Here is a 20,801-nt window from a genome sequence, read left to right on the forward strand (position 1 = left end):
GTAAACACCCAGCTTCCATCATATACTAATTTGATGTTACTCTTCGCCACAATGTGTAAAAAAGCATTTGAAATATGCCATTCTCCACCGACTGGTGGACTGGTACCGGGAAACATACAAAACCAGCACATGTTTAATAGTTCATTACAGCTGGAGCAATGTATTTCTGTATGTCAATACTGCGTGTTGCACTTGTTTTCAGTTGGACATTTTTTTCCTTCCAGTCAGTAATCACTATTTTGCTCTGTTTGTGCGCTTCCCCCCTTATCTTACTGTGCGGGAACCTGAACGCAGCGAGGAAATCTATGCAGTAATACACTGCGGTCAAATATTAATCAGCCGGTAACAGAGCGGGCGGTAGGACCACACGGACATCTCAGAGTGTGCGGCAGGAGCGGCGCTCCGCTTTCAACTCTCAGGAGGGGAGGGGCGGGGGGGGAGCCTGGAGGGCGATACCATCCGCGGCCGGAGGGGGAGGAGCAGGCAGGAAAGTGCACCTCACCTCAAACGCTCTCTCCTTCCCCATCACCCTGTGCCTGATGACAGTGGGATTTTCTTGCGCAGAGGAAAGTTAGGTATAACTCGGTCCAGCCGGGTGCGCCTTGCGGAAAGGACGGGGCAGCAGTGTTTCCTGGGCTCCCCTCCTGCTCCTGTTGACTGAGCCGGCGTGTATGTGCTGAGCAGGGTGGGTGGCAGCAGCCGGTGCAAAACAGGAGAGCGGAGGGAGAGCTGGCTAGAAGGAGAGACAGAAACAGAGGGAGACAGAGAGAGAGAGAGAGAGGAAGCTGGAGCAGGATTTTTATCATAGAGCCAGACCAGAGATTGAGTGAGAGACAGGGAGAGAGGAGAGAGCAGCGGGCTTTCGCCTCACTGGCAGCAATATTTCTATATTTATGATTCGCTCTGATATCAAGAAGACGGAAGAAGCTGTTGTCATTATTAGTTTTGCCTATATTTTAATTATTTGCAACCGGTTCTGAATGAACTGGACGATGTTTGGGCTCCTTCTACGCAGGATAACGGCGCTTTTCTGGATTTGCATCAGCAGCAGCAGCAGCGTGGGGCTGGCAGCATCCCGTAAGTAGACAACATCAGCAGCAGTTGTGCAAAGCTCAGGCAGGCAGGCACTGAGAGTCCCAGAGCCGAGGGGACAAGCAGATTCGGGCATGCTTTCAGACAGGGTCCTTTGCAGCTGCCAGGGCTTTGCCATCATTTCCCAAGCTCTGCGGTATCCTGCAATACGAATTGCTGAAACTGCAATCTTCCTCCCTTTCCCGAAGCAGCCTGCGTGCAAGGGAGCAATCGAGCCTATAGATCGATGCGGGCATCTATCTTGTGTTTTTTTAAAATTATTTTTTATTTACAGTGCTTCATGTTCGCTCCAGTTGACCTGAATAGTGCAATGAATGGACATAAAATATCGTTCTGGCCCATTGCAGCACTTTTATTATTTAGGACAGTCTGCTTCAATGAGTGTGGATGGTACCATTATAACCAGATTATATATGTACTTGTTTTGCAGGTGATATACACACACAATATGTGTCACATATTCCGATTTAGAGGAACCTACTTGACTCAGAGTTTAATGAAGTAAAAACTGACAGATATCTTTAAACTGAGCCTCTCGAAAAACTGATCTATCCTTTATATGGAAAAGGAGTCACACTTTTTGCTATATTTTACAGTAGATATGATTTTCATCTACTTCTGCACATACATGACAGATTGCGAAAAGTAAATGCCATATGTTTTGAAGTAAAATGAAGTAAGATTCTGTAAAATGCTACTTCCTAATTTTAATATCGGTGTAAATTGCAGCTGCATCAACGGTGTGGTAATATGGCAATTTATAGCTTGATACTTCCAGCGACTCCGCTGACCGCATGTTGTTGCCTGAATGAACGGTTGCTGGGATGCTCGGTTTAATATGTTTTCTGTATCATCTGTGACATGTTTGTGACATGTTAACTTAGCAAGCAGTTTTGATCAGTTAAGTGGAAGCCACTGTTGACTCCGGAAAGAAGACAAATATTCCGAGTGAGTTAAGTGGTTTCAAGGTCCCAGCATTTGTGTCAGGTCTCCGGTTTTACATTCCGAACAGTACGGCTGGAGAACCGAGATGAACCAAGCAAACCGATCCCCAAACCCGCAGACTGCCTGGTCTCTGCCGGTTCGATTAGTAGCTTTAACTTTTAAGGATGCTGCAGTTGTAGTTGCTGACGGTGGTAGGAGGCGCTGGCCAGTTCCCTTCAGCCGAGTTGCCCTGTACCTGAAGGATATTTCTGAGAATGGCATCCAGCAAAGCGGGAAGAAGAAGCGTTTACTCACCTGAGGTCAGATAGAAGGAGCTTTCACATTCTCATGAATACCGCCTGGCTTTCTGAATGTTGATAGAACATTGTCCAATCTAGCATTCAAAAAAAAGGATTTAAACAAAAGCTCCTTAAAACTAATGGTTCAGACAAACAGTAAAGATGATACAGAAATTCCGTGGCCGAGTGTGCAAAAATAAGTGTTTTAAACATTTTTTTTAATTTAAAGGGTATTTAAATATTATAACAAGGTCGTATTGCCTTGATCATGTTCGTTACGGATAAATGCAAGATATTTTAGAAAAAGGTTTAAATAATCAGTTCATGGGTAGATGAAGATTTTAGACGCTCGGGGTGTGCTAAGTAAATAAGGTAGGAAGGGTCGGCTTTGTAATCCCCTATTGAAATTCTAACTGTCCTTAAGAAAATCATGTTAAACGTTGACTTGGATAATACAAAATAACGAAAGGGCAGTACAGAAAACAACTACTTCAATTTTAAACCCCAATGTGCTGTAAACAATATTTATCTGAGAAGTTATTATGTCCGAGTTCTGTGTGAATTACAAAAAAAAGTAACCTTACTCACAGAAAATGTCTATAATTCCTATTTTTTTCTGAATCATAGGTGACATTTAGAGTTCTAATGGACGTGGAGCCAAAGGCAAAAAGCAAGAATTATTCTCGCAGTGCTCTCCATAGATCACTTTCAGCTTTGGCTAACTTGCATTCTCTTGCCTGGGTGGATAGATTGATTTTGAACATTTTCTTTTCATGCTAAGTTACTGTCACTATCAATATTCCCAGTGGTGTTCTCAACAAAGGGACTAGGGGGTTCCCTTTTTTTACTCATTAGTCTCATGGCATACCAGGTGGTAGTTTAATATAGGACCATGACAATCTTTGCCTCTAGATTTTATTCCTTTGACAGTTAGGGAATTAAACATTTTTTATGTTCCGTAGGGAAAGCGATAGGTGTACAAGGTGGGGTAATATATTGCTCAAGCTAACAGCAAAATCAATGAGCAGCCTAAATATAGCTAGATTTGTGAAAGTACAGTCTGGTTTAGAAAGATAAGTGCAGAACAACATGATAACCAAGCAGTCTATGGGAAATGGAAAGACGGGCTAGAGGCTGAAAATGAAGACTAGATTAGTAAAATGTAAGGTGTGTATAAGCTACTGAGTCATCTCTGACCTTATTAGATAATATAAGGTAATTTTAAGATATATTTTGGATGGTAATTTAACAGAATTTAAATCCAAAGCTGAGAGATAACTGTTGGAATATAACCTTCAGGAGAAGAAGTGGCAAAATTTGTCTTTACCGTCTAGGAAAAGGACCTGAACGAAGAAAAAAATATTTAGGGAAGTTACAGGAAAGAGTCCTCATGTTCATATTTGTGCCCTGTAAGAATTTCACCTGACAATAAGTCCCAGATTCAATCAAACAACCAGAATTTTACTTTTGCCTAGAGACAAGAATTGCCTTGATTTTATATCTTGTTAATCAAATTTTCACAAATTGCTACACTTTAACTTAATGTGATTATTAGATAAGCATCCGTGGGAGGAGCAGTAGAAGAATTACATGTTATTATGGAAACTGGACCTAAAGTGCTGTTCATTGGTTTGAGTTTGAATGGTGGGATGATGTAGTGGAAGAATTGGGTAAGGGGAACAACCTACCAAGTCTTTATGGAGAACTGATTTCTAAAAATATAACACTGAGTTCCTGAGTCTGAGTTCCTAATGACCTGTTGTAGAGCTACATAGTTGATGCTTTGAAGTTCTAGTGTGGGCGAGAGTTCAAAACTATACCCAGCAGGAGGTGAACTCCCTCTAACCAACATTATTTACTGTTGTTTCTGTATCAGAAATTTATACTGAGGCACAGGAGAGATGAATTTTCCTGCAACGTGCATATATTTTGCGGAAGTCCAACAGGAACTCATGGGTATAAATGAACAGCTGGCTAAAAGCCAAGAAAAAAAAGGGAAAAATATAGGTGCGCAAAAAACATTGGAAGAAGTAGAGGGTGGTTGGATGTATAAAAATATGCAAAAAAACTAAAGAGTTAGTTATGTGCCGTGCTGGGTATCCATCTATTTTGAAGGCTGATATGACAGATGCATTGAGTTTGAAGAGCCAAGATTATTGCAGTTACAATTCCAAGCACCCTATAATTTGGTATAATGATACAGTCTCAACTGCTGCAAAAAATCATTTTTCTTAATTTATGAAATGCATACGTTCAGCTCATTCAGAAACAGAGTACAGTTTTTGTTCATTAGGGGTGAAATTCAACTTCAGAGAGAGGAGGATGCAAAATGGGAGGTGGTGGAGCTGCCATTATTTATCCTGCACCCTCCTGCTTCTCCATTCGAGTGATTCAGAGGAAAAGCACACAGTTGTATAATGGATGGCTGATCCACTAACACCCATATTGCGTCCCCATCAAAGGTGAATTTCACCCCCATTGGGTTCTCTGCAATTCTAATGAGGACTAAAATTTAAGTGAGGTCTCTAATAGAGTACAAATCTCATTTAAAAGTTAAATTTAGATCATAAGAGCAATCTTCATCTTGCCTGCTATGACATGTTGCATTATCAAAGTTAGTTATGATATAAAACTACAACATAAATAAAACCTAAACTTACAATGTCATTGTCCTGAAAATAAAATCCGGTTCATGACCATGCTTTATGAATGACGAATAGAAGATAAACAATGTTGAGCAGAATTTAATGTTCATTATGAATTCTGAATGATGCCACAGATATCACATGGGCTAAAAGCAAAGGTGGTGGAGGAAAGATAGAAGAGGGTTAAACAATCCTCTAATATGACATATGGTTTTGTGGTCTACTACAATCATTGAGTCTATCCTTCAGTAAATCCCAGTCATCAATTGCTTATCCAGTATATATTGTGTTTCTATGTTGTTTACCTGAGAGGGTATCATACTCCTGACCACAGGTGACATGAGGTTATGTGATATAAATAAGTTCTTAACAGAAAATGATTCCTGGTATAGTGAGAATATCTTATGATTGTTCTTTAATAACACAATATTGTAATATTGATTTATAATAATAATGATTTATGTTTTATTGTTTGGGTCTTTAATTTATTTGCACAATTTTCACACAACGATGGTTTTATTTTGTTGGTTAAGATATTCCAAGTTAGTTCTGCAGTAATATGTGAATGAAAAATGAGGTGGGTGGAAAATACTTGGGGTGGACAAAAGATAGCTGGCAGGATTAAGCTTTCACCTCTAGAAGCAAGTATCTTGGATCCTTTTTACAATATTGTTATCTTGATACTTGTTAACATGAGTGCTTGTGTGAGGGATAAAATGAGAGTGTGTGCTTATGATACCCTTGTGAAGATTTACCATTCTCATAGTGTTATCAGTAAGAGATACAACACAGAATGCTTCCTCTCAGAAAAAGAGAGTCAGAGAAAACCCAATTGGAACCACATTTACCCCACTCCTCGTGTCGAGCTCCGCACAGCATTGGCAGAAACTTGGAAAATGGGATTGCTTTGTCTTGGCTGGTGAAATCCAAGAAGAGGAAGTTAGGGGAGAGTGATAGCTTGTTGGCTGATTAATATTATTAATTTTTATTTCAGGAGTTTTATAAATAATATCTAAAGGACCTCTGTTGTCCTTTTGGTAATTTAAGGCTGGCTGATATGGCTAATGATTTGTGAATAACTGAAATTTGTGAAATTCTGCAATATGGATTTTGGGTTGGTGGTACTTTTATAATACACATTTTAAGAAATACGTTTACTCTTATTTGAAGAGATACGATAGCAGCTACAAATAGCATCTTTAAATGCCACTGTGAAACTTTCTAACCAACTTTTTGGTGCCAATGATGTCCTTTTAATTATTTATTATTAATGACGTATTCTATTTTCCTTGTCATGAGGTTGAAGTGATTGTATTTTCTTGTTCTTCAAAATCATTACAGTTTAAGCCCTTGTTCTTTTACTGATGATACCTCTGAAAAAGTTTCAGTTATTCTTTATAAATTGGTAGTCAGCATATTTTATTGTGTTGGTTTTAATTGCATTTATATTCCAAAGCCACAGTAGCAGTATATTCTCCTTAAATGGTGAATAATTGACGTTGTGCCCAAATTCCATTCATAATCGTGAAATAGTACATCTGGTACTCAGAATCATCTATGTGCTTTCAGAAAAGAGATATTCTAGTTTTTGAAACTATTTGTTGCATCAATTTACAAGTGTTGCAGTGAGATTTGACCAAAACATTGCGGTGGTCAGGAGTTGTCTTCTCTATTGTATTTAATTTTGTTGGAGGATGGTTATGATCCCATTTTGTTTGCAGTTTGAATATGAGAAAGGTGGAATTTTTAATATAAACTTGTCTTTGATAAATATTTTTGGTAACTCAACCAATGGAAACCGAAAGCAACATCCATAAGAATTGAAAAAACATAACTTTGGTTGCAATATTCAAAGTAAAATGTATTTCTAGCTATGGTGTAGGAATGTGCTCACTTTGTATTGCTTCTTAGTACTGATACTTGCAATATGGTTTAATTTGGGAAAGACCAAAACCCATATTGAAGTTTTGGAGTAGAAGTGAAGACTGTTTAGAGTTTTTTAGCGGACAAGAGAGACCATCAGTGAAAGGTGAGAAGACAGGTCTTTTTTTATCAGAAAGTGTACCACAATTATTGACCTTCAGATCCTCTGGAAAAATGAGAAATTATTTTGGTCTGTTGGTTACTTCGTATGTTTGGGTATAAAATTACTGGTGCAGAAAAAACTCAATAGCTGTGCAATATATAGTGTTATTTTTTCTACGACTCTTTCCTCACAATAGTTGTTATGGGCTCGTGTTTGTCTTAGCTATTATTTATTATATTCTGGCACACAGTGCAACATCATCAGCTACATCTTCAAATAAGGGTTATTAGATTTCCAATAAAAGAAGCATCCTCTCTACTACATTATCTATTTCTTTGCTCTTTTTAAAAAAAAAAAATCAGATTACCTTGTGTAAAACAAATTTCCACTACTCTTTCACTTTCTCTGACCCTTCCTTTCCCTTCTGCAACTTCTCTATCTCCGTTTCTGGGGATAGGTTGTCAGCCAAAGTCCCATATTAAACCCTCTGGCTCAGGCGGGTAGCTTGATTACACTTGCTCCATCCTACTTCCTGGAAGAACTTGATTCCATTCTTGCGGTTTCTCCATTTTTATCACAAGGTGTTCTGAAAGTATTTCCTGCTCTTTTGCCCTCAGTTCTTCCCCTCTCTTCCACAACCAGTATAGGGTTCGACTTGTACCCACCTTCCACTCCACCAGCCTATTTAATGGAACATCCTCCTCTATTTTCACTTCCTCCAGCATGATGTGACCACCAATCACAACTCCCCCTTCCCTCCCCTCCCCTTCCAGCATTCTGAAGGGTCTGCTCCCTCTGTGACACTATTAAAATAGGATTTGAGTCTAGGAGTAAAGATGTCTTACTGCAATTATATAGAGCCTTGGTGAGACCACACCTGGAGTATTGTGTGCAGCTTTGGTCTCCTTACCTAAGGCAAGATATACTTGCCACAGAGGGAGTGTGACAAAGGTTCACCAGACTAATTCCTGGGATGGAGGGAAAGATTAAATAGACTGGGCCTTCACTCTCTGGAGTTTGGAAGAGTGAGAGGTGATCTTATTCAACCATACAAAATTCTTGGCTTGACAGGGTAGATGCAGGAAGGATGTTTCCCCTGGCTGGCAGGGCCTAGAGCCACAGTCACAAATAAGGACAGGCCATTTAGGACTGAGATGAGGACGAATTTCTTCACACAGGTATATCTTTGGAATTCTCGGCCCCAGAGGGCTGTGGGGGCTCAGTTGTTATGTTCAAGACTGAGATTGATAGGTTTCTACATATTGAAAACATCAAAGGATACAGGGATAGTGCAAGCAAAGAGTGTTGAAGTAGAAGATCAGCCATGATCTTATTGAATGGCAGAACAGACTCAAAGGGCTGAATGGCCCACTCCTGCTCCTATTTCTTATGTTCTTATGTCCACTTTTCCATCATCCCTAACACTTGTTCCCCTTCTCCGGGCACGTTCCCATGCAAGCGCAGAAGATACAAGACCTGCCCTTTCACCACTTTCCTTCCTATAGACCAGGGCTTCAAATACTGCTTTCAAGTAAAGCTGTGCTTTCTTTGTACTTTTTTAATTTTAACATACAGTATTTGCCGCTCATGATGCAGTTCACTCTATATCCAGGAGACTAAAGGCAGATTGAGTGATTGCTTTGCTGAACGTCTCCATTCAGTTTGCAAGTGTTACCCTGAGCTTCTGCTTGCCTGTCATTTTAATCCTGTCCTTGGCCTCCTACACTGTTGCACTGAAACTCATAGAAAGCTTGAGGCACTTTGCATCCTTCTGGACTTAGCAACAATTTCAATAGTTTCAGATCATAGCCACTGCTACTATTTTCATGGACAGCAGATGCTAGTAATGATTTGGCTATTCACTCTTGCCTTCCATCCTGTCATACACCTTCCCTTTCTTCCCTTCCTCCTTTCTCTGACCTTCCATGTCTCTGTACTTGGTTAGAATTTGTTACATCTTTAACATATTCGAAAGGTCACCAGCCTGAAACATTGTCGGGGGATGGGTGGGGGTGGTGGGGGGGGGGGTGGTGTGATGGAGTTTGTGGCAGGATATTAACACCCAAAGCGGGTGTGTGTGTTGAGTCGAATGGCGTGTAAAACTGTTGAAAATCTAAGTCTTTGCCCCAACAAGCCTCCAACTCTCCTCCAAACTACCTATCTCTTGTTTTAATGAAGACAGGAGAGGGATTACAGGCAAATAACCCGCACCCAGGTGTTTATTTGTCGTTTTAACAATTATAATGAGGCTACGTGCCACATATTTTAAATTTAACCATGTTTTCCAAGCCTCAGGAAACCTGGTTGCTAATGGGAGGCTATGTGTATCTCGTTGATAAGTGGTTTTTCACTTTTCTTCATTTACAGAATATGGGCATTGCTGGCAAGCCGAATGTTTATTTCCCATCCATGCTTGCCCTTGAGAAGGTGGTGGTGAACTGCCTTCTTGAACTGTTGCAGTCTATGTGGTGTAGGTACACCCACAGTGCTGTTCAGGAGGGAGCTCCAAGATTTTGACCCAGCAACAGTGAAGGAATGATGATATATTTGCAAGTCAAGTCAGTGTTTGACTTGGAAGAGGAATTGCAGGTGATGGAATTTTGGTTTTCCCATGCACCTGTTGGCCTTACCCTTTTAGCCGGTAGAGATTGCGGATTTGGAATGTGATGTCAAAGAAGCCTTGGCAAGTTGCTGCAGTGCATCTTGTAGATGCTACACACCGCAGCCACCACTTGTCGTGGAGGAAAGGAATGTTTGAAGTAGTGGAGTGGGCTACTTTGCCATGAATGATGTTGAGCTTTTTGAGTGCTGTTGGAGCCGCACTCATCCAGGAGGGTATTCCATCACACTCTTGATTTGTGCCTTGTACATACAGGACAGGCTTTGGGGAATCAAGAGGTGAGCTATCTGCTGTGGAATATACAGTCTCTGACCTGCTCTTGTAGCCATGATATTCATGTAGCTCACCAGTTAAGTTTCTCATCAATGATGAAACCCAGGATGTTGATGGCGGGGGATTTAGTAACTGAAATCCTGTTGAAAATCAAGGACGCTTTCTTATTGAAGGTAGCTATTACCTGACCCTTCATTAGTGCAAAAGTTGCTTGCCACTTATCAGTCCAAGCCTGAATGCTTTGAAGGTTGTCCTGCATGTGGACATGGACTGCTTCATTGTCTGAGAAGTTGCATAAGTAACTGATCACTGTGAAATCATCAATGAACATCCTCATTGTTGATGTTACGATGGAGGAAGGTCATTGATGAAGTAGGTGAAGAAGGTTGGGCCTAGGACACTACCCCGAGGATTTCCTGCAGTGATGTCCTTGGGCTGAGATAATTGGTCTCCAAAACCACAACCATTTCCCTTGTGCTAGGTCTGACCAGTGAAGAGTTTTTCCCCTGATTCTCATTTACTTCAATTTTACGAGGGCTCCTTTGAGCCAGAATCAGTCAAATCTTGATGCCAAGGACGGAAACACTCACCCACTTCTTAAATTCAGCTCTTCTGTCCTGGTTTGGATCAAAGAGGTAGTGATGTCTGGAGCCAAGTGGTCCTGGCAGAATCTAAACTGAGCATTAGTGAACAGGTTTTTGGGAGAAGGTGTCACTTGATAGCACTGTAAGTGATACCTTCTATCACTTTGTGATTGGAAGTAGACTGACCAGGTGTTAATTGGTCAGATTGCCTTTGTCCTGCTTTTTGTCAACAGGACATACTTGGGAAATCTTTCACATTAGCAGGTAGATACCAATGATGTAGCTGTACTTGGCTAGAGACACCGCTAGTTCTGGAGCGCAAGTTTTCGGCAATGCAGTCAGGATGTTGTCAAGACCCATTTGCTGTACGTGGTGTGCTCAGCTATCTCTTGATATCATGTGGAGTGAATCTAACTTCTGAAGTTTGGGATCTGTGATGATGAAGACCTCAGGAAGAGGCAGAGATGGATCACCCACCTGGCACTTCTGGCTGAAGATGAGACCAGCTGGATCCAGTTTATCTTGTTTGGACTACCCCACCTTCTAGCCTCCTCACTCTCTGACTCTTCTGATCTCCCCCATGAGGCCTCCAACCTCCCAAAGCCTCTGATCTCCTCCACCACCAACTCTTCCCTTTCTCACTCCTCTCTGCTCTCTTGCTGTGGCTTGGTGCTGAAGGCCTCCCTACCTGATTGAAGCCCAGTCTCTCAATCTGGCTGGCTATGACCAGGAAATAGAGACAACAAATAGTAATTAGGTCCTGCCATTAAATTTTGCAGGTTATGAGCAAAACCCATTCTTCTGGGGTTTTTTTGATCTCAATACAGCATGTTGAAGCAGTACAGTACAATTTTAGTTGTGTGATACAGATTTGTGCTTGGAATCCCCCACACTGAGTTTTCAACCTCAGCTCCAGCAAAGGAAAAGAACCATCAGCTGGCAGCTCCTGTTTATTTACAAGCTGCTGGTGTATAACAGCACTGGAGAGGCTTTAGAACAATTGCCCATAATCTTTCTTGGCCACAGTTTCGACACTACCTTAGGAGTCATGCTAAGGGGCTGAGCTAATGAGGAGAAAATAGAGGGAATTTTACCTTTGTATGTTTAAATGGACATTTATCTGCCATTTATAACCACAATTTATGAATTAGTTGTCTTGCAACAGATACTTATTTTAATAGTCAAATGTATCAGTCTTCATTAGCCTAGCTTTCTGGGGAGAGGCAGGTTAGTGAGATCAAAACTTCCTTGTTATACAGGCATGTCAGTGGAATTGCAAACTGGCATGCGTGACCTTACATCTTCAAGAACCATTTAGTTCTATTGTAATGGATAATAACATGACAATACTGAAATTATTTTGTGACATGTTGTGATATTAAGTTTGATTTTGATGTTGTGGTGCTAATTGAGAGTGTGGGAGTAACGCAAGAAGTTGAAGCAACAACTCAAAAAGCCTGAGTTCGCCATTGGTAGTAAGTGTGAAACCACTGGCACCTTTTTGAACAATTCAAACTATTTCATAGAATTTTCTCATTCATTTACGCAATGTTTTCATAGAATTTTCTCATTCATTTACACAATGTTTTCTATGAAAATAGTTTCTAGATAACACCTATCAATAGAAGAATACCTAAATGTGCCTAACAGATTAGATAACCTTGATATATTTTCCTCATTATAGTAGAAATGTTGTGAGTTTGGTGTAATAGTTTGGATAATTGGCTATTCACTTAGTATCCAGCCGGATTAATAAGATGAACGTTTTCTCACTTTTGTAGTTGTAAAGGTCCTAAGTAATTTGAAATAAAACCAGAAAATGCTGGATCGAGCAGGATCTGTGGAGAAAGATACAGAATTAACATTTTATCAGAAGCCTAAGTAACATGAGTGTGGGTAGCAACAAACGTTATTAGGCATGAATCCACAGCTGCACTTAATTCTGCTCATTATGATTCTCAAAAGCCACAAGATTGTTATGGCTGAGGAATGGCAGCATTGTAATAGTGCAGGAAATGGGAACTAGCTGTAGTCAAAGGACCATAGGCAATCTCTTTCCAATAGAGAGAGACAATTGGTTATATTGCTTGAGAGGCACCACTCCATATCAAGCATGGGGGAAGGCAAATTGGCAAGCCTCCATGAGCTACCACAGTTGGCAATTGAACCTGTGCCATTGGCACCATTCTGCAGCCATCTAAGCTAACCAAGTGGAAGTCTATTTTCTGACATTAATTTATTCTTTCATGGGATGTGGGTATCACAGGCAAGGCTAGTGTTTGTTGGCCATCCTAATTGCCCTTGAACTAAGTGGCTTGCTAGGCCATTTAAGTCAACCACATTGCTCTGGAGTCACATGTGGGCCAGACCAGGTAAGGATAGCAGACTTACTTCCATCATGAACCAACTGGGTATTTACAACAATCAATGATAGTTTCATGGTCACCATGACTCAGACTGGCTTTCCAGATTAATTAATTGAATTTAAATTCCATCAACTGCCTCAGTGGGATTTGAGCCCATCATTAGCCTGGGCCTCTGGAATACTAGTCCAGTTACATTACCACTATGCCACCATGTTCTTAGTTGCTTTTGTTACTGAGTTTTTTTGATTTTATACAGAATTTCACTTAACTTAGCAACCAAAGCCTTTTGGGGGAGAGAGTTCCAGCTTTTCACTTCCCCTTGCGTAAAAAGTGTTTCCTAATTTCAATCTTAAATGTCCTAGTTCAAATTTGAAGGTTATACCATTTGTTCTGGGTTTCTCCAAACTGATTAGCTCATACTTGTCCAGCTGGTATGCATTTCTAATAGGAGATCCAAGAAGTGGTTGGCAAGAAAACATTTTAGCTGCAGGTTTTTGTACATTGATACTACACGCTTGAATGTCTTCAGCTTTTTTTTTGCATTATAATTAGTCAGCATCAGAAGTTGGTCTTAAGAATCAAAGCACAATATGACTTGCTAAGGCAACTTGTTTCCATGGGTGAACCTATTCACTGTTTGCAAGAATGAAGCAGTGGGCAGCCAAATATATTACTACCCACAAGGAACAAATTATCATTGCTGAAACAGATCACAGCAATAATACTTTGGGTATCAATGTTATGGCATCTAACATTACATATTTTAATTATTCAAGTGAAGCGCTTATTCCATAAGACAAGATGTGCAATTTAGTCCCTTGCATTCCTTATACATTTTTCTGAAGCAGATGGTTAATTCTGCCTTGCAATAGGTTTTATGTTGAAACTCTGTGTAGAACTATATTTGATAAACAGTTGATATTATTTGATAAAAGAAACTGCTAATGCTAGAACTTTGAAATAAAATTAGAAAGTGCTAAACTCATCTTTCTGCTCTTGAGATGCAGATGGATCTGTGGTCAATTTCCACCATTTTCTGTGTTTGTTTTAAAATAATGTACAATTCCTTATAATATATTTTTACTGTCTTATAATGTGAGCATAGTTAATACTACACCTGAGAGGAAATATTAGAAAAGATTGACAGTTCTTCTCTAAGACAGACAAATATTTGGAGAAAATAAAACTGAAGAGGTTTGTATTCTAATCAAACTCATTTCCAACTGGATCAGCTTTGGGTCATTGTGTTTTACTCAAGGAGCAAACATTAAATCGTTCTTGCCCCTGGGTAAATATTTCTTTCTTCCACTCACCGCTGCTGTTATTCCTGGTGCTAAAAAGCTTACATTCAATGATGATGTCTATTCAGGGCTACAAGTTTCTGCCAGGGGTCTTCATGTGACTGAACAGACCAATTCTCCACGCACAATTCCTTGGGCACATGGGGCTGGATATCCCACAAGATAGTGGGATTTGTCTGCAGGATTTGCTTCCTTTTCTTTCCTTCTCTGCCTTTGCTCTGACTCATCATGAAGGCTTTGGGACACAAAGCATGGTGGGGCATGATGGACAAATTGCCGCCATTCAAAATGATTGGTAGCAAGCTTCTCCCAGTCATTAAGATTGATGCTGCCAAGCTTCAAGGAAATATTCAGGTGTCTTTGAAGTGTTTTCCTTGTCCTACCCTGGGACATTGGCCATTTGAGATTTGAGACATATATTGGATAGATATCTTGTGTTAGTCTGCGATTATGTTTATCTTATCTGCATGATTGCTGGTGCCTTGCATTTCACCAGTGACTTAGTAACATACATATGCATTGATACCAATTGATATTTGTAGACCATGCAAGAACATCATGTGGTCCCTAAACATTTGTGCCATTTTCAGCTTTCTTCTGCTGAAGCTCCATTGGGATTCTGACAGAATGGCTGGAAATCAGGCTGGGCAATGGATACACTGAATATTAGGAAGTCTATAGAGGAGCTGGGTAGTCATGGGCTTGGAGAGGCTGAGACCTTCCTTGAAATGATGGGGGGAGCACACTGGCTTCTCCTGGCCTACAAGAAGTGCCTGAACAGCCACTCACATTGGGGATCCTGCAGACCCTTTCACTGCCAGATTTCCTGACCCCTGGGAAACCCATGCAGCAGTGTTGAAGTTTCAAATCAGGCTCTCAATTGCTCTCTTGGAGCCCTGAAACTGGGGGGACTACCTGACATCAACCTAGGGACCCAAAACGACAAAGGCACAGCTTGCCCATTTAACACTGCAAAGTCCTGCTTACTAATATCTGGGATTTGTGCCAAAATTGGAAGAACTGTCCCACAGACTAGTCAAACAACACCCTGACATAGTCATACTTACTGAATCATACCTTACAGCCAATGTCTCAGACTGATGCAGGAGTCTGTCCCACTGGCAGGACAGATCCAGCAAAAGTGGCGGGTGGCACAGTGGTATACCGTTGGGTGGGAGTCTTCAACATTGACTTTGGATCCAATGAAGTCTCATGGCATCAGGTCAAACATGGCCAAGGAAACCTCCTGCTGATTACCATCTAGTGCCCTCAGCTGATGAGTCAGTGCTCCTCCATGTCGAACGCCATTTGGAAGAAGCACTAAGGGTGGCAAGGACTCAGAATGTACTCTGGGTGGGGGACTTCAATGCCCATCACTAAGAGTGGCTCGATAACACCACTACTTAGCTAGCTGGCTGAGCCATGAAGGACATAGCTGTTTGACTAGGCCTGTAACAAGTGTTGTGAGAATCAGCAAGAGGGAAAAACCTACGTGACCTCGCCCTCACCACTCTGCATGTTGCAGATGCATCTGTTCACGACAGTATTGGTAGGAGTGACTAGAGATGAAGAGAGATGAAGTCCCATTTTCACACTGAGGATATGCTCTCTATCATGTTGTGTGCACTGCCACATGCTAAGTGAGATGGACCCAGAACAGATTGAGCAGCTCAAAGCTGGGCATCTATGAGGCATTGTGGGCTACCAGCAACAGCAGAATTGTATTCAACCAAGATCTGTAACCTCATAGGCCAGCATATTCCTCACTTTACCATGGCCATCAAACCAGGGGACTAACCCTTGTTCAATGTTCCATGCCAGGACCAGCACCAGGAATACTTAAAAATGAAGAGCCAACCTGGTGAGGCTATAACGCAGGATTACATGCATTCTAAGCAGCAGAAGAATAGACAGTGCAAAGCAATCCCTTTCCTTGACGATCAATGGCATGAATGAAAAAACCTAAATATGTTAGTTAAGCACCTTGCCTCTCCACTGCAGGGCACTCAGTCACCCTAATATACACCACTGTAAAGGTGGCAGCAGGCAAGTTTGGAACAGGTTGGGGTCATGTTCTTGTATTTCACTTTTTAACTGCCAGGTACCTCTCATGCCCACCATGAGGCAGGAAAGGGGTTTTATATTACAACCATTGTTTTTGAAGTATTGTACTATTGAGCATCTTGTTGTGTCTTGGCATGTATTATTTCAGAAGCAACTAAATTGGTCTACATTCTTTTAGTTTTTAAGTGATAATATCATGTTAATCGAATATCATGTCATTTTTTACTTATGGAAGGGATTAGGAAATGTGGTGGGCACCTCATGTGTTCTCCAGTGGACTACAAAACATTGAATATAATTGTTAAATATTGCTTGCTGTCCCTTACATATAGGACTTTAATGCACCCCCCCGCCACTAGAGCGAGTTTGGAGTTGAGGAGGGGGGGATTCTGTGTGATTGGGTGGGAGGGTGCAGGATGGAGATCCTGCTGCTCTCCTGCCTCCCACTGATCAAGTCTGGGTGGAAATGCTTGTAGCTGGCCTTCCCTCCCTGAAGCCAATTGAGTCCCTTTGGTGGCCACTTAAGGACCACTTTAGGGCCCCAACCCACCAGCACAGGTGTTTAACCAGTGGTGGGCATGGCCCTGGCCATCCTCAGAGGCTGCCCAGCAAGCCCTGTCATGTTTGGATGGTGTGATTACAAACTCTGCTGGGTTTGCAAGTGGCATACTGGGGATCCCATGTTCACAAGCACTCTGTGCTCAATTGAGGAACCCAGCATCAAGAAGGATGAGCCCTGCAGCAAGCGACCCCTGTGCCCTTGCTTTTAACCCCCTCCCTCCTCACCAGCAACCCCTCCCTACAACCCCCATCTTGCCCATAGTAACTTCTACAGGAATCCATTGGTGATCCCTAATGAAGGCCCCATTGTAGTGCCAGCAGTGGCCACTGCCTCTGATGGCATTGCCGATACTGGAAAGCTACCAGCCACTGATTGGCCAGCAGCTCTTGCTGGCAGGATTTCCACCCTAGTGGGTCCTTAATTGGACTGGAGGCCCAATGCTGCCTAGGTGAGTGGCTGATTGGAATGCAATAGCATTCGACCTCCTGGAGAAAAGTGACATGGGGCTCCCACTGGTTCTCCATCTGGTGGGCGAGACCCCTAACATCCATATTAAATCTCAGCCATAATATACAAGAACTGGGGAAGGAGGGTATCCCAAGGTGTGAGTGGGGGCACATGTTGATCTGTGTAAGTGGCCTCAAGATTGTGAGGGCTGAGGAGTCAGTCTCCAGAGGGGATGAGGCCAGATAGAAATGTGAGCATGTGTGTGAGAGATTAAGTGGTAATGTCATTTGAATCGGCAGTGAGTGAAGTACCAGTGAATGTGTAATGACCTTGTGAGTGTGTGAGTTTAGAGTGATGAGATGGTTGCCTTACCCTGGCAGCATGGATGAGATCATTCATCTTCTTTCTGCACTGGATGACCGACCTCTTCTGTGTACCATTGGCACTGTTCACCATTGCCGTTGCCAACCAGGCCAGTGTAGTGAGATTGCTGGACCTCCTGTGGCCAGAGTGGGGGTGGAGAACATCATGGCGGGCCTCCAAAAGGAATTCCAGTGCTGGGTCACTGAGTTCTCCTTGGCTTTCACTGGTGCAGGCCTGGGTTGCAAGCATTGAGAGCTGTGTGCATGGCTGTGGTTTAGATATAGCACCTGGAGTGAGGAAATGGTGAGGTAATGGTGTGGCAGGCGATTCAGAAGCTGCTCACCAGTGGGACAGTGTATTTCCTGTGGCTGCATAATTAATGAGGCAGGAAGGAGACGATACAGCTCAAAAACCCGCCATTGTGTCCAGTGGGTAAAACATCCTTTCACGGCTGCACTTGCATTTAGTGCAAACCTGGGACAATTCCACCTTATATTTTGAAGTCATGATGGCTGTTGTTAATCAAGCCTGTGTCACACAGGAATTCACCTGTTTACTTTCGATAATCAGCTTGGCTTTTATATGAAAGATAAATTTCCAATATTTTTCATTTTTATTTTTATAGTTAGCCTATTTGTCCATATAAATTTGAAGATCAAAATAAGACACCAGCCTTTCCATTTCAGCTGACTAAGTTACGCGGTACAGAATCAGTTTAATCTCTAAATTCACTCAATTTCTCACATTTTGCTTCTGTTTTTCCTAAAAGGCCCTCCAATTTTTCATAAAAATATCTGTCCATTGAGCTTTTGTAGAATTGCTTAATGGTCAGCATTTGCAGATGTAAATAGGAACAAATATCACAACTCTCCAATGGTGTAGTGGTATTGTCACTGGAATAGTAATCCAAAGACGCAGGGTAAATGCTCTGGGGACCTGGGTCCAAATCTTGTCGCAGCAGATGATGGAGCAGAATATTGCGTGCAGGGGTGGGCCTGACATGCGGACACATAAAATGATGTGAGATGATGTTGGGTGTGTATTGCATGTCATTTTGATATTGTGTGCACCCACCAAACTGTCAAAGGCCTATTAAGGCCATTGAGAAAGCAATTGACCTCATTAACAACGCTGCCTGTCCAACCTTAAGGTTGGCAGGCAGGCGAAGAGCCCAAGCGGCCTTTGTGTCTTCCAGGAAACCTCATCCCACCCATGAACATAAAATAGAAATATTAGAGAAAAATTCTAAACCTTGGTCAGACACGATGGGCATAATTTTATAAAATTAATAAATAAATTTTGTAAACTTCACAAACATGTCCCGGCTCATGTGACATTGCCTTGGTTCAAACATGGACAAAAGAGCTGAACTCCTGAGGTGAGGTCAGAGTGAGTGCCCTTGACATCGAGGTGGCAATTGACTGAGTGTGGCATCAAGGAGCCCTAGCAAAACTGGAGTCAATGGGAATCGGGGGAAAACTCTCCGCTGGTTGGAGTCATACCTAGCACAAAGGAAGATAGTTGTAGTTGTTGGAGGTCAATCAGCTGATCTCCAGGACATCACTGCAGGTGTTCCTCAGGGTAGTGTCCATGGCCCAAACATCTCCAGCTGCTTCATCAATGATCTTATTTCCATCATAAGGTCAGAGGTGGGGATGTTCGCTGATGATTACACAATGTTCAGCCCCATTCGCGACTCTTCAGATACTGAAGTAGTCCATGTCCATATGCAGCAAGACCTGGACAATATCCAGGCTTGGGCTGACAAGTGGCAAGTAATATTCATGCCACACAAGTGTCAGGCAATGACCATCCCCAACAAGAGAGAATCTAACCATCGCCCCTTGACGTTTAATGGCATTGCCATCACTGAATCCCCCACTATCAACATCCTGGGGGTTACCATTAACTAGAAACTGAACTGGACTAGCCATATAAATACTGTAGCTATAAGAGCAGGTCAGAAGCTAGGAATCGTACGACGAGTAACTCACTTCCTGACTCCCGAAAGCCTGTCCACCATCTACAAGGCACAAGTCAGGAGTGTGATGGAGTACTCCCCACTTGCCTGGATGAATGCAGCTGCCATAGCACCCAAGAAGCTTAACACAGTCCAGGACAAATCAGCCTGCTTGATTGGCAACCCATCCGCAAACATTCACTCCTTCCACCACTGACGTACAGTGGCAGCAGTGTGTACCATCTACAAGATGTATGCAGAATTTCACCACGGTTCCTTCAACAGCACCTTCCAAACCCACGACCACTACCATCTAGAAGGACAAGGGCAGCAGTTAGATGGGAAGACCACCACCTGGAAGTTCCCCTCCAAGTCACTCACCATCCTGACTTCTTCCTAATTATTGAAGTTTTTCATTTTACTTTTTGATATTGTGTTAATTGTCTCCCAATGGTTTTTTTTCAACCTAAGTTCTACCATGTTTTGGATATTTTTTGATGTGTCCTGACTATTATAATTTAGCTCACGTAATTTTTTTCACTTAGTTTATTGACTCATTTTGGTTCACTCTTACCTGATCAAATTGTTATTAATCTCTTTGTTTTGCTCTCATTTTTATTTTAAACTGTGATTACTTTAGCCCTTCTGTCAACTCATTGCATCCCCCTTTATAGATGAATAACTTCAAACTGTAACTTTGAATGTTCTTTTAAATACTCTGCCACTTATAATTTGAAGGGCCAGTATTTAGCCCATTAAGTTACTGGTCAGAATTTTATGGCCCTGTCGCGGCGTGGACGTGGCCGTAAGGTGTTGGGAGCCGCTCAAAACTCTACTGACTTTGGCGGGAAGGTAAAATCCCACCGGTTGGAGGGGCCGCAAAATTCCGCCCAGTACACTTGCTCATAAACCTCCCCTGCTACGACCTTCCCAAAAGGTTGCAACTGATCTGTGGCTTGAAGACCCATTCTAAATGTTTTTTAAGACGTAGCAACCATAACGGCGCCATTGTCTCCGATTTTTCGTTGCCTGTTCAACTTTACGTTTGGCAGATGGGCGAATTGGTGAGGCAGACTTTGCATTTTTCGTGAAACCTCATCTAAGGGCAGGATGAGGTTTCTGTTATTAAATAAAATAAAGCTAAAAATCTATGGACAGTACTTTTGCCATCTACATGTTCAGGTGCTTGATTGTCATTCTTGGACGTTTTTTTCCTGATTTTCAAAACTTTATTTCATGGTTTTCGAGTCTGCAGCTCCCTGAGGCAGCTCTCTG

The 20,801-nt window shown here is 41.9% G+C and overlaps 1 protein-coding gene across 1 annotated transcript in view; it reads left to right on the forward strand.

The window, feature by feature from the left end:
• Positions 1-562: 562 nt before the first annotated feature.
• Positions 563-20,801, forward strand: part of LOC144678739 (contactin-associated protein-like 2) — a 2,328,914-nt gene continuing 2,308,675 nt past the window's right edge. Inside the window, exon 1 of the mRNA XM_078538599.1 lies at positions 563-1,077. Coding sequence (XP_078394725.1) covers positions 981-1,077 — 97 coding nt within the window. The 5' untranslated portion in view covers positions 563-980. The remainder of the gene's footprint in view (positions 1,078-20,801) is intronic.

This window comes from Cetorhinus maximus, chromosome 3 (assembly GCF_964194155.1).
Source record: "Cetorhinus maximus chromosome 3, sCetMax3.hap1.1, whole genome shotgun sequence".
Taxonomy (NCBI): domain Eukaryota; kingdom Metazoa; phylum Chordata; class Chondrichthyes; order Lamniformes; family Cetorhinidae; genus Cetorhinus; species Cetorhinus maximus.